Here is a 15,382-nt window from a genome sequence, read left to right as displayed (position 1 = left end):
AGATCTGGATTGAATGGTGTGTTCCTGGTTTCTGCCCAGCTCAGCTCCAGCTGTTGTAGGTATTTAGGGAGTGAACCAGCTGAAGGAAGACCTTTCTCTCTGTGTCTTTAAAATAAACTAAAATAAATAATTTAAATTGGTTATGTGTTTATTTCCTCTTCCCCACTCTAGAATATAATCTCAACAGACTATGAAAAATGTTGAACTTGTCCATGATTTTATCTTACATGGTGTCTTATGATAATCAAAGATGCACAGAGAGTAAGCACAACAGATGAGACTGTTACCCTGAAAAAAGTCTGCTTCCAAGATTAATTCTTGGTTGGCATTTGAAAACTTAAATAGTAAATGAGTAAATAATTTTCTATACTAATGTAAAACTTTCTCTAAATGATAAAAGTGACTCATTGTACCTACACTATTTTCATAAATAAAGCAGTTCATGATAATTTGCTTTCTGCCTGGGAGCCTGGACTTTATGATACATGCTATGAGACAATTTCCCATGAAGAATTACAAGCACTGAGTCTGTAGCAAGCTTCTTCAGTGGACAACACTTTAACGCATATCATCCCAATCTGATACTGGTGGAATTAAAAGCACTGTGTGACTCTACTGGGTAAGGCCTCTTTTGAAAGCTTACACTGGCTTGCTCTTGACCTTGTACCTCATATCTTTTCTTTCTTTTTTTTTTTTTTGCTTTGTATCCTTTCAATGTAATAAATATGATCCATGAGTATATCTATCCTGAGTCATTTTATGTGTTTTATGAAATCAGGGGGCCCAAGCGTGGTTTTATGGATCCTGGCCACAGCAACAAAGAACCTTACCTGATCTCAGGTAAGCTTTGAAAATAATCTAGTAGAACCCAACAGAACAGCACATAAAAAAATTCTGAAATATGTTAATGAATCTAATAAAAAGATCCATCTTTCTTTGAATTAGAATATCCCTACCATAAAGCTCTTTTATTACTTACGTGACTGGTCTGTAGATCTCCTTAACACCAATGAACTGAAGCTGCTCCATAATGTCTGGAATACTTGCACATCGAGTAAGGTTAATTCTTGGGTAATAAAGAAGGTACGAGAGACACATTTCATTTCTTGTGCTTAGTCCTCCCTGAAAATGGAGATATTTTATTTAGCAAAGTATGTGTTTCACCAAATTTAACATTTACAATATACAGATCATCAATACCACATACCTTTGTCCAAAACTTAAATTTAACAAATGCTTTTAAAATATTTATTTATTTATTTGAAAGGCAGAGAGAAACAGATAAAAAGAGAGAACTTTGTATTTGCTGGTTTACTTCCTATATGCCTGCCACAGCCAAGATAGGATCAGGGTCAAAGCCAGGATCTAGACACACAATCCAGGTCTCCCATATGGGTGGCAGAGATCAAATGACTTGAACCACCACCTGCTGCCTCCCAATGTTTCCACTGGCAGAATGATGGAGTCAGTAGCTGGAGCTGGCACTCAAACCCAGGCACTCCAGTGTAGGATATGAGTATCTTAACGTCTAGACTAAGTGCCTACCCCCCAAACTTAGTACAGTTTAAAGCTGAAAATGAGCAACTTAAGTGATGCTTTGGCTTTTAAAAAAGTTAATGATACACTTAAAATTATTTATATCTCTTTAAAAGTTGTCTTTCTTGGGGCAGGCATTTGTCACAGTTGTTAATTCACCAGCTGGATGACTGCATCCCATTTCAGAGGACCTTGCTGAATTTGGCTACTCTGCTTTCAACCCAGCTTCTTGCCAATGCACATCCTGGGGTGCAGCAGATAATGGCTCACATATTTGGGTCCCTGTCACCCACATGGAAGACCTAAATGGAGTTTCAGGATCTCGGCTTCAACTTGGCTTAGCACTGGTTGTTAAGTGCATTTGGAAAGTCAAGCGGTAAATTGATGATCCTCTCTCTCTCTTTCTCTCTCTCTGACTTTCAAATTTTTAAAAAAAGAAATTAACAAGAACTTTAACAATAAATAGATAAATAAAAGTTGCTTTTCTTATCTAGTAATCTTAAATTTCTGCTAATGGCATGCATGTAAACTTACAACACACTGAACATTTCAGTGGATCATGAGTATGTTTGTTTAACATCAAGCCAATCTATCAGTTTTAAGGTGTTTTTGACTGATTGAACTAAATTTTCTGAAATCTGCATCATTTCTATAAACATCAGTAGCTACATAGCACAGGGGAAATATTTATTATTTTGAATCTAGATAATTATCTACTAAAATGTTTTTAAAAGATCAAAGACCCTCAGAAGAACAGAGTCCAGAGTTGCTACAACATATCATCTACTATGTCCAATTTTCAACCAAAAATTATTAGGCATAAAAAGAAACAGAAAATTATGATTTGCAGTTGGGGTAGAAGTCAGTAGAAATAGATTATGAGAAGATACAAATTCTAAGTTTAGCAGACAAAGACTTAGAAACAACCATGAGAATGTTCAGAGCATTAAAGAAAAATGTGTTCAATTAAAAGCGATGTTTAACTATGGAATAGCTCCAGGAAAAGAAAAACATTTTAATAAATGAATAAAAGAAATTCTAAAGCTGAGTAAGAACTACACAGGATGAGCTCAACTGCATTTTTGAAATAAGCGAGGAGAAAATCAGTGAATTTGATCAATAGAAATGATCCTAACCAAGGAAAAAAGAAAAATAAAAAGGAAAGTGAACACACTTCAGAGATCTGTGGGACAATATTAAATGTCCCACCACACACATAATCCAAGTTCCAGAATGGGAGAAAAGAGAAAAGTGGATTAAAAAATGAAGAAACAATGCTTAAACTCATGCCAAACTTAAAGGAAAACATTAAATACAGACTGGAGTAGCTCAACAAATGCCAAAGAGAAATACAAAAAGAACCATACCTAGACACATCACAGTCATACTGCTGTAAGCCAAAGGCAAAGAGAAAATCTTGAAAGCACCAAGAGAAAAGCAAGACATCACATACAGACAAACAATGATACAACCGACAGCTGACATTTCATTATAAATGATGGAAGGAACAAAAATAAGTTGGAATTCCATATTCAAGTGCTACAAGGGAAAGATAAATTGTCTTTTTTTTCTTTTTTTATTTTGTAAATATAAATTTCCAAAGTACAGTTTATGGATTACAATGGCTTTCTCCCCCACCCATAACTTCCCTCCCACTTGCACCCCTCCCATCTCCCGCTCCCTCTCCCATTCCATTCACATCAAGATTCATTTTCAATTATCTTTATATACAGAAGATCGATTCAGTATTATTAAGTAAAGATTTCATCAGTTTTCAACCACACAGAAACACAGAGTGTAAAATACTGTTTCAGTACTAGTTATAGCATTACTTCACATTGGACAACATATTAAGGACAGATCCCACATGAGAAGTAAGTACACAGTGACTCCTGTTGTTGACCTAACAATTTGACACTCTTATTTATGGCATCAGTAATCTCCCTAGGCTCTAGTCATGAGTTGCCAAGGCTATGGAAGCCTTTTGAGTTCGCCAACTTCAATCTTATTCTGGCAGGGTCATAGTCAAAGTGGAAGTTCTCTCCTTTCAGAGAAAAGTACCTCCTTCTTTGATGGCTCTGTTCTTTCCACTGGGATCTTACTCGCAGAGATCTTTCATTTAGGTCTTTTTTTTGTTTGTGTGTTTTTTTCCAGAATGTCTTGGCTTTCCATGCCTAAAATACTCTAATGGGCTCTACAGCCAGATCCAAATGCCTTAAGGGCTGATTCTGAGGCCTGAGTGCTATTTAGGACATCTGCCATTCTATGAGTCTGCTGTGTTTCCCGCTTCCCATGATGGATCGTTCTCTCCCTTTTTGATTCTATCAGTTAGTATTAGCAGACACTAGTCTTGTTTGTGTGATCCCTTTGACTCTTAGACCTATCAGTGCGATCAATTGTGAACTGAAATTGATCACTTGGACTAGGGAGATGGCATTGATACATGCCACCTTGATGGGATTGTATTGGAATCCCCTGGCACGTTTCTAACTCCACCATTTGGGGCAAGTCCGATTGAGTATGTCCCAAATTGTACATCTCCTCCCTCTCTTATTCCCATAGATAAATTGTCTTTTAAAAAAATTTTTTTAACAGGCAGAATTAGACAGTGAGAGAGAGACACAGAGAGAAAGGTCTTCCTTCCTTTGGTTCACCCCTGAAATGGCTGCTACAGCCGGCTTGCTGCGCCGATCCAAAGCCAGGAGCCAGGAGCTTCCTCCGAGTCTCCCATGCGGGTGCAGGGCCCAAACACTTGGGCCATCTGCCACTGCCTTCCCGGGCCACATTAGAGAGCTGGACTGGAAGAGGAGCAATTGGGACAGAATCTGGTACCCTAACCGGAACTAGGACCAGGGGTGCCGGCGCCACAGGCAGAGGATTAGCCTAGTGAGCCACAGCACCGGCCAAATTGTCAACTAAGAATCCTGTATTCAGTAAATCCACCCTTCAAGAAGGAAGGTCAAAAAATTAGTACTACCATTCCTGGTTACAAAATAATGTAGTGGTTAATGGACAAAATTTTTTATTAATTCTAGAAACTTAATGTCCTTACTTGCTCAAGGCAGGACTGGGCAAAAGGAGAAGATGATATGTGAAAGAGGTTGCAACTGATGCCCCAGTAAATATCGTACTTTATTTATCTTTGAGCTGGGATGACCATTCAGAGCTGTACAGAATTATAAGAAGGCAGTTGAACTACTATAGTCTCATATTAACTCCTCGTTGACTTCTGGCTGCCCAACTTCGTGGAACTGAGTGTTCTCTAAAACAAATAGTAATTCCCACAACAGCAGCTCCCACTGTGGAACATGGGTGTGTGCTATCATGTCATCACCTGACATTCCCAGGGGCTGGAGTTGGTTGTATTGGCCATAAATAGGCTATGAAGGTAGTGCACTGAAACATCTGCTACAATAGTAACTTATTATGTCTTTAGTAAAACATTTCACACAAGTAAAAATTATATGTAATGCATGAGGAAAAATAAAATCAACACCAGTGCATTGATTAACTCTGTGTACCCAGCTCCAAACCCATTCTTCTCAACCTAACCAAACATGATAATTGTCTTAATTTTTTTTAATCTTTCTATTGTTTTTCATTACATTTTATTCCAGGTTATTAAAACATTTTAATTTTGTATGTTTTTGAGTTTTACATAGACATTGCTTTACATAAATTCTGCTACAAACAGCTCTTTTCAATCAACATTATGTTCTTCAGGTACATTAATGTTAACATATGTAGCTCGCCGGCACTGTGATGTAGTGGGTAATGCCACTGCCTGTAGAGCTGCCATACCATATGGGCACTGGTTCAAGTCCTGGCTGCTCCACTTCTGATCCAGCTCTCTGCTATGGCCTAGGAAAGCAGTAGAAGATGACACAAATCCTTGGGCCCCTGCACCCATGTGGGAGACCCAGAAGAGGCTCCTGGCTCCTGGCTTTGGATCAGCGCAGCTCCAGCCATTGCGGCCAATTGGGGAGTGAACCAGCTGATGGAAGACCTTTCTCTCTCTTTCTCTTTCTCTCTCTTTCTGCCTCTCCATCTCTCTCTGTGTAACTCTGACTTCCAAATAAATAAATAAATCTTAAATAAAAACATATGTAACTCTGGTTTATTATTTTTCATAACTATTGCTATTTCATTATATAAAGATACCATAATGTATTTATTCACTTTCCTTTTTACAGGTATGTGAACTGTTTCCAGTTTTTTTTGTTCCTGTGTTGTTAGGCATTACTATGAATATTTTACACAATAGTGTCCTGAAATTCATCCTGCAAATATAACACCATGGGTAAATTTACACAGGAATGGAACTGGAAATAGCACATATGAAGCTCCAACTCTACTAGATAATCTCATGTTTCTACCCAATTAGGCTTTACAAATTTACATTTTCCTAGGCAATATCAGAATGTTTAGCTTTGTATGTAGGAATTGCAACTTTATTGCAAAATGGTGGGTATAAATATCTCACCCTATTGTGCATTTGCATTATGCCATTCTCCACAAAAACATTGTGCCCTTTTTAAAATGTTTCTTAATTAACTGCATTTTTATTTCTGTGTAATATATTTGTTTTCCTATTGTGTATCTGTCTCCTGTTACTGATATTTGGAATTTTTTATATGCTGGATAATAATGCCTTGTTAATCCATGTATTATACATTTTTTTAGTTTAAAACTTATCTGTCATTTTCTCAATAGTGGTTTTTGATGACGGAGAGCTTTAAGGTAGTAATTTATCATTAAAAAGCTTGTGTTTTCTATGTTTTGTGTAAGAATTTCTTTACTTCTTGGTCCTGAAGTTATATTCAGAATTTTTCTTTCAGTAGTTTTAAAATTTGCTCTTCACATTTAAATATTTAATTTATCTGGAACTTATTTTTATGTATTACATGAGATTAAAACTCAATTTTATTTTTGTCATATGGATATCAAGTAGTCCCAGAACCTTTTAACGAAAAACTCCAACCTTTTGCACTTATCTGAATACAAGTTTCCAGATACAGGATTTGAAGATGGATTTCTAGGATTGCTATTCTGTTTCACTGTTCTAAATCTGGATCCAAATCACCCTGTATTAATCACCACGTCTTTAAAATAAGCCCTCATATATCATAGTTTATCTTCCATCTCATTCTTTCTAGTAGTGTTTTGTCTATTGTTAACATTTTGCTTTTTGATGTAAATTTTGGAATCAACTTGCTCTGTGTAAAAGCTAAAAGTGTAAAGTTATTACCAAAATCAAATCTTGAAAATACTAAATAAATATTTAAACATGAAGAGATCATCTTCATAGCATAGTTAGGTGAAGGCTTCTTAGTTAGGATATCAAGATTGCAAATCATAAAATATCTTAATTATTTTGCCAAATTTATAGATTAATTTAAATTGAATGAAGGAATTTTCTCTATTGTACTGAGCTCATCTATCCATGAACATGGCAGCTCTTAATTTTTAGGTGTCCTTTAATGTATTACAATAAAGATTTCTAATTTTTCCATAAAGGTCAAATACATCTAATGTTAGATTTTATTTCTATACAACTTGTCATTTTAAATTACATTTATTGAGATAATTTCTTACACCCTGATGCGTAATTAATTTTAAATATCAATCCTGGCCCTATTGAGATAATAATACGTTTTTTTTCTTCAACCTCTTAAGGTAGATTGGCATTAACGTATTTTCTAATTTAAATAAATATTAACTAGGGGTTGGCACTGTGGTGTAGTGGATTAAGCCACCTGCAGCTTCAGCCTCCTATACTAGAGCAGCAGTTTGAACCCTGGCTGCTCTACTTCCAATCCAACTTTCTGCTAATGTGCATGGGAAAGCAGTGGCTAACACTCCAGTATTTGGGCCCTGCCGCCCATGTGGAAGACGTGGATAGAGTTCCAGCCTCTTGGCTCAGACTGGCTTACCCATGGCCATTGCAGCCTTTTGGGGAGTGAACCTGCCATGGAAGCTCTCTCTTGTTCTCTTCTCTCTCTCTCTCTTTCTCTCTCTTTCCACGCCCCCCTTCACTCTGTCTCTCAAATAAATAAAAAATAAATTTTAACTAAATCCAAATTGGCAGTAACATTAGACTTACATGTGAAAGTTACTTCAAAATGTTTTTGGAAAAATTTGAAGTAAAAAGTAAGTTTGGGTGCAAAACTATTTGAAATTCATGCAGTTTTTTTCACTATACAAATTTTCTATGAACCTTTTTGAAGATCCCTTAAATAATGCAATATTTGGTTTCTCAATTCTTTGTCAAAGTTATTTCAATCAGGTGTACATTATTAGTCTCTTTCATGCTGTTCTTACGAAGTTTTAGTATTAGTAGTGCTAACCTCATAAAATGAGTTCGTGGAAGATATTCCCTCTTTTTGTTTCCCTGGAAAAGACTGAAGAAGTCATGAATTATCAATTTCTTGAATGCTTAGTGGAACTACCCCATAAATGTGCTGGGACAAGATTTCTCTTCGGCTCAGAGGCCCTGATGTCATGGAGTTCATTCTTCCTTTTGAAGCCTGGATTTATCTAAGTCCAGGCTCAAGTAGACAGGCAGTTAATAACCATGTACTTTTCATGAAAGGATAAATAAATTACACTGTGAACACTACTATAGCATCATTAGTTAACTTGAAGTCTGATAAAATGCTTAAAATGGCTCTTATTTCAACTCAATGATGTTTCATGCAGAAGACTTTTAAGAATTTTATTTCTAAATGGAAATGGTTTTTCCTTTTTAATCTAAAATTAAAGCTTTTCCCTTTCCATCCATACATGAACTTTAATAACAATAAATATATTCTTACCCAGGTCATCCCAACTCTATCCTTTGTGTTGTAGCGACATTCGGTGATTAAGTTATCTCCCTAAAACATAAAAGTAAAAGCAGTCAGGGTGAAGCTCTATGCTGTTATTTAGTTGAGATACTTGTAGGATACTAGTTAGTATTTCCTGTAAGAATGGATGTATCCAGCAATTTGATTCAAGGAAAGGTTTTTGATCTGTTTACCTTTTGATTTGCTAGTATAAAAAGCAAGGAAACACAGAAATATGCTCTTCCGTGTCCAGACCAGATTCCATAATATTCTAGCTGGATAACCTAGCTAAGGAAGTGAATAATCCAGGTACAACTTGTTCATCTAAAAGAAAATGATAAGTGCCGACATTGTGGTGTAGCAGGTAAAGCCATTGCCTGTGACACCAGCATCCCATATGGGCACCCATTTGTGTTCCAGCTACTCCACTTCCAATCCAGCTCCCTGTCGTTGGCCTGGGAAAAGCAATGGAAGATGGCCCAAGTGCTTGGGCCCTCACCACCGACATGAAAGACCTGGATGAAGCTTCTGGTTCCTGGTTTTGGCCTCGTCCAGTGCTAGCCATTGCACCCATCTGGGGAGTGAACCTGTGAATGGAAGACCTCTGAATTGAGATCTGAATGGACCTGTGAATGGAGACTGTCTCGTCCTCTCTCTCTGTAACCCTGACTTCCAAATAAATAATCTTTTTTATTTATTTATTTATTTTTTTGACAGGCAGAGTGGACAGTGAGAGAGAGAGACAGAGAGAAAGGTCTTCCTTTTTGCCGTTGGTTCACCCTCCAATGGCCACCGCGGCCAGCGTGCTACGGCCGGTGCATCGCGCTGATCTGAAGGCAGGAGCCAGGTGCTTCTCCTGGTCTCCCATGCGGGTGCAGGGCCCAAGCACTTGGGCCATCCTCCACTGCACTCCCTGGCCACAGCAGAGAGCTGGCCTGGAAGAGGGGCAACTGGGACAGAATCCGGCGCCCTGACCAGGACTAGAACCTGGTGTGCCGGCGCGGCAAGGTGGAGGATTAGCCTAGTGAGCCATGGCGCCAGCCTAAATCTTTTTTAAACAAAGAAAGTGATTTTAAAAAACCACTTGAAAGATTGTTGTGAGATTAAATGAAATTATGCATATTCAGTTCTTAGTAGAGATCACATATTTACAATGTTGGTCATAAAGACTAATTACTGTGATCACTTCTTCATTTGTATTATTTTAAGCTCTTTAGTCATGTTATATGTTCTTTTTTTTTTTTATCTTTGACAGGCAGAGTGGACAGTGAGAGAGAGAGAGAGAGAGAGACAGAGAGAAAGGTCTTCTTTTTGACGTTGGTTCACCCTCCAATGGCCACCGCGGATGGCGCGTTGCGGCCGGCGCATTGTGCTGATCCGAAGCCAGGAGCCAGGTGCTTCTCATCTCCCATGAGGGTGCAGGGCCCAAGCACTTGGGCCATCCTCCACTGCACTCCCAGGCCATAGCAGAGAGCTGGCTCTGGAAGAGGGGCAACCAGGACAGAATCCGGCGCCCCGACCAGGACTAAAACCCGGTGTGCTGGCGCCGCAGGCGGAGGATTAGCCTATTGAGCCGCGGCGCCGGCCATGTTATATGTTCTTACAACAGAATTGTGAAGAAAATCAATTGTAACTTATTCTAATCTTTTCTTACCTTTTGAACATCATAGCATACATGGAAAATAATATGTTTGTGGCTCCTCTCTAAGATAAGTGGATGAAGCAACTCATGGTCCAGAGCCAGCCACCTCTGGTGCTTGCCCTTAGATTTTCCCTCCCTCCTCCACTATTCAGAGGCCCAGAGGTCAGTATCTCAGCACATAGATCCTACTCATGGAACATCTGTTAGAAAGATCTGAGATAATTCTGTTTGAAAAATCCTAAGACAATACAAAGAGATAAAGTGCAGTCTTTAAACAATCATGACAGGGCAATTGCTTCTCAAATGTCATCTTTCTACTCTGAGGACATTAATAGCAAATTTCTGCAAGAAATACAGAAAACTGTGGACTTAAAGGACAGTTATTAGAAAGAAATTCCTTCTTTTCATAACTTTCTTCTTTTATTAATTTTTCAACTTACATTATGTTGTACTATGCCTTCTCATCTCACTTCTTTTTGTTTTTTAAATATTTATTCATTTATTTGAAAATCAGAGTTATAGATGAGAGACAGAGAGCATGCTTCCATTTGCTGGCTCACTCCCCAGATGGCTAAAATGGCTGGGGCTAGGTCAGACCAAAGCTAAGAGCCTGCAATTCCATTTAAGTCTCCAATGTGGGTGCAGGGGTCCAAGGATGTAAGCCATCTTCTAGTGCTTTCCCAGGTACATTAACAGGGAGCTGGATCAAAAGTGGAGCAGCCAGAACTTCAAGCTGTGCTCATATAGTATGCTGGAGTCACTGGTGGTAGCTTTACTTGCTGTGCCAGAAAGCCAGCTCTCATTCTTTCAAATACTTTCTCCAGCATCATGTAGAAAGACATTGCATCACTTCTCAGCCTTTTAGCTAAGATCAAGTGTGAAATACTTTGCTATTGCTATCATTTCATAAGTAGAACAAGATGTGACTTTTAAGAGTGGGGTAAAAGTAGGAAATTGTGATATTTAATGGTCATGGCATAAAAATTTTGAAAACATGAAATATCACAAAAATGTTACAAAGGCTTTCAATATTCTAAGGCATGCAATTCTCTCCTACCCTTTTACTGTAACTCCAAATACTGTTTCAAGCTGGGTTACATTGCACAGTAGGAATGAGCTATGTTTGAATACTTTTGTTAAATGAATTATTCTTATATTCATTTTTACTGAAAAAAAATTTCATAAATTATCCCATATTGTTAATATGGGACAAAGCTCTGATTCAACCATTACCAAAATTGCAACTCAAAAGATCACTAATTGAGAAATCAAATTAAAAAAAAGTATTGTTTAGTGTTTAGAACTTGATGTTTTTTGTTTTCTGCTTTTTTTCCCCCTAACTATTTGAATGACTTCTGGAATAGTAAGAAAAAATGAGTTGATTTTGGAAAACAGATCAAACACATTCCATCAGGGTTGTGCAACACCCACACTGGGTGGCTTTAAGAATGTGGAGGTGATGATTCACTTTTCTGTTATATCTCAGCAGATACATATCTCATGGATTTTATTAAATGAAAATGATCAAAAACATGCATACTGGTAAGATTGTTCGTTCTTCCTTTAGATACTGGAACTCCTGGAAATTGAAGTCGAAATCATCGTCATAAGCAAGTAATTTCATTTCATCCCCTTTGCGAAAATGACGTAGCCTGATGCCCCTGCCAGCCAGGTGAGCATGGAGAAGAACAGCAAACACATGAATTCCACTTGGCTTTTCAGCTTCCAGAGCCTGCAGGTACACCGAGGAAGACTAAGATCAGATGAGCACAAACAAACTCCTGTACAGACAATTCACCTTCAAATGCACTTGGAGGGACAACTGAGAAGAAAAGCTAAAGCAATTTAAGTGAGTGCTTGAGTTGCCAAACATTTTGAATTTGGATGGTTTAGTGTTCTCTGTGAAGCAATATTGGTGCTAGGAGACAAGCAAAGGAACTGAAGCTTACTAAGGACATGCCAGACCATTCCTAAATGTTATTTTTATTACTTCTTTCTTTTGGGAGCTTAAGAGACAGCCAGCACTCCCAGCAAAAAGCTTTCAGAATATTTGTAACCTTAGAATCCAAACATTTTTTTTAAGATTTTTGTTATTTATTTGAAAGCCAGAGTTACACAGAGGCAGAGGCAGAGAGAGAACGAGAGAAAGAGAGGTCCTTTTTTTTTTTTTAAAGATTTTATTTATTTGACAGGTAGAGTTACAGTGAGAGAGAGAGACAGAGAGATAGGTCTTCCTTTCATTGGTTCACTCCCCAAATGGCTGGAGCTGTGCCAATCTGAAGCCAGGAGCCAGGAGCTTCCTCCCGGTCTCCCACATGGGTGCAGGGGCCCAAGGACTTGGGCCATCTTCTACTGCTTTCCCAGGCCATAGCAGAGAGCTGGACTGGAAGAAGAGCAACTTGGACTAGAACCAGTGCTCATATGGGATGCCGGCACTGCAGGTGGAGAATTAACCTAGTATGCCATGGTGCCAGCCCTCAGAGCTCTTCTATCCACAGGTTCACTCCCTAAATGGCTGCAATGGCTGGAGCTGAGCCTATCCAAAGCCAGGATCCAGAAGCTTCTTCCAACTCTCTTAGGAGAATGCAAGAGCCCAAGAACTTGGGCCATCTTCTACTGCTTTCCCAGGCCATAGCAGAGAGTTGGATCAGAAGTGGAGCAGCCAGGACTTGAACTGGTGCCCATATGGGATGCCGGTGCTGCAGGCTGGGGCTTTAACCCATTGTGCCACAGCACAATGGAACCGAGAATCCAAACTCCTAAAAGGAAAAATCATTCTCACTTTTTCAGATAAGAAAGCCAAGGTGTGTCAGTGGAATTAAATAGATCACCCTTGGTCTTACAGCCAACATGGTGACATGGCCATCAGAGTCATGGTCTAAATAACTCAAAAGAGCATAATCGTTCTCCCACTGCACCAATCTGCCATACTGTCCACAGCACAAGAAAAACAGAAAAAATGAAATGAATGATGAAAAAAAATTTGCATACAAGGTGAAGAAGAGAAAGGAAAGACTATACAAACAAAGATATAAATTGTAAAAGATTAAATAAAGTATCTAATATAAACAAATGGAAGGAGTAAGAAGGAAAAATATCCTACAAGTTATTCTTGTCTTTGGAATTATACTCCTGTGGACTTCATGACTTAAAAAGACAATATTTCTGCTCAAAATATCATAATGGTTTCACAATGTGCTGGCAAGCAAAATAATAAACAAACATATAATTTTTCACACCGTAGTTTCTAAGAGCACTGCTTAATATTTAGATAGCTGCTCAAAAACTCAGATACTGCATACCTCTTCCAGGCATTCCAGAGTGCAATGACCCTCGGACCGGAATTCTGGCATCCCTGGAGGAATGGTATGGAAGAGGCTCACCCAGAGGCCAGCCTCAATTACTCCAGCATCATATTCCCTTATATCCGTTGTATGAAATAACCGCAGTCCAGAATTATCTATTAAGCCTGTAATAAGAGTACATCATTAAATGTATTTGATTTTTAAATTAAAACCCTTGTATTTAGTTGAAATTAATTTATTTTCTTTAAATCTCACAAGAGAAATGATAGAAGCAGAGATTAATGTAAGACAACAATTAGTTTCACATGAAAGACTTAAAATGAGTCACCACGTTGTCTGCCACTGTGGTGGACACACAGATCACATCCTGAGGGAAATTACTGAGATAAAAACTGATACATTTCACTATTATCTAATATGACAACAGAATGAAAATTATAGTCATCATGAGAATATAGAATAACTCAATAAAAGTGGCTTTTATAGTGTTTAGAGGTGAAGTTCAATGACATTTATTTTGAAGTGAAAACTTTTGGGTCTAGAAGCCACCTACTGATGGAGAACAATGCTAAGGATGAACTGTCTATAGTTTGTCACCAGTGTCTTATTCATTCAACAGTCATTCAATTAACAAATAATTATTAAGAATCTCTTACATGAACAGCACTGCATTAATCAATGTGGATATGAAACATGAATAAGTCATGTTCTTGCTATGGCAAGGTTATGACAAGGTGAGAGATTACGAATCTCAAGTACTTCCAAGAATTTTGAACCATGTGCACCACACACCTCTGACTCTGTGACATTACCAATTATATGCTGTCATAGTGTCAGATATCCTGGCTTTGGGTCAACTAGCATTTATACAATTTTCTGTTAACTGATGTGATTATTTTATCATTTCTTTTTCCCACTAGTCTGTTATTTCCGTGTGCATTGACATGGTGTTGCTTTTTCATTCATGTTATATAATCAAGAATAGACCTAGTTGGTGGTTAATATTTGCACAATAATCATATGAATCAATGTAAAATAATAACTTTAAGTTGCTTATTTTGATAATTATATATAAAATCTAGCAATTTCTTAGTTTTGAAATTAAGTAGATTCAGACATCAAAAGTGCAATGCCTCTTTCTTTAACATATTGCACAGTGCCACTACATAAAGATTTATTAAATATGTTTGTGAGTTACAACAAAAAACTTAGTATATTTTATCATAACAAATGATGGCTTTTCCATATATGCAGTTAGAAAGAAAATATTTCACAAGCACCGTATATTTGGAACTAATTTATATCACAAATGAAAAATGTCTATTATTCTATTTCCTGGCAGGTAATATGTAAGCTTTTTTTTTTTTTCAGATTATAGCCATATGTGCCCATTTGCCTAGTTCAGTGTGTTTTAATGCTGACTGTCCCAGTATAATCATGAATAGTGCTTTTTTTCACATTACAAAGTACCCTAATTTGGATGATAAACATATAGGTCAATTTGTTGCAACCTGTTTGCAGTTTTGTTTCAACCCTTTTTTTAAAAGATTTATTTTATTTATTTGAAGGGCAGAGTTATAGAGACAGAGAGGAAGAGGTCTTCCATCCGCTGGTTCACTCGACAAGGGGCAGCAATGGCAAGGGTTGGGCTAGACTGAAGCCAGGGTTCAGGATTTTCATCTGGGTCTCTCACTTGGGTGTAGGGGCCCAAGGACTTGGGCCATGGTCTGCTGCTTTCCCAATCACATTAGTAGGGAGCTATATCAGAATTGGAGCAGCCGGGACATGAACCAGCACCCATGTGGGATGCTGGAATTGCAGACAGTGGGTTAATCCAACATACCACAACGGCAGCCCCTCAGTAAAGGTAAGAGCTACAAACTTTTTAAAAATTAATAAGTAAAATATACAAAGTGTTAAACTCACCTTTCTTATGAGTTGGATTGTCATAATGGACTTCTAGGAGCACATAATGTGGATCTAACGGAGTGCCAAGGGATAATCCCACGTGAGGTGGATAGGAAAAACCCTAAATATGGAAAATTCCATGAGACGATATACCATGTAAGTCCCTG

At 37.9% G+C, this 15,382-nt stretch overlaps 1 protein-coding gene across 2 annotated transcripts in view; it reads right to left on the bottom strand.

Moving 5' to 3' along the window:
* MOXD1 (monooxygenase DBH like 1) overlaps window positions 1-15,382 on the bottom strand; it is a 111,377-nt gene that overhangs the window by 14,717 nt on the left and 81,278 nt on the right. Inside the window, exons 6-10 of one of the 2 annotated variants that reach the window (XM_051854327.3) lie at window positions 15,234-15,336; window positions 13,305-13,471; window positions 11,543-11,734; window positions 8,352-8,411; window positions 980-1,122 (exon numbers count right to left, since the gene is read on the bottom strand). In XM_051854327.3, the coding sequence (XP_051710287.2) occupies window positions 980-1,122; window positions 8,352-8,411; window positions 11,543-11,734; window positions 13,305-13,471; window positions 15,234-15,336 (665 nt within the window). The remainder of the gene's footprint in view (window positions 1-979; window positions 1,123-8,351; window positions 8,412-11,542; window positions 11,735-13,304; window positions 13,472-15,233; window positions 15,337-15,382) is intronic. The other variant, XM_089332671.1, reaches the window with a different exon arrangement.

Source organism: Oryctolagus cuniculus, chromosome 5 (genome assembly GCF_051225735.1).
Source record: "Oryctolagus cuniculus isolate XC-2025 breed Fujian yellow rabbit chromosome 5, ASM5122573v1, whole genome shotgun sequence".
Lineage (NCBI taxonomy): Eukaryota > Metazoa > Chordata > Mammalia > Lagomorpha > Leporidae > Oryctolagus > Oryctolagus cuniculus.
Note: the sequence above shows the minus strand (reverse complement) of the source record. Positions and strands in the feature narration are given on the sequence as shown.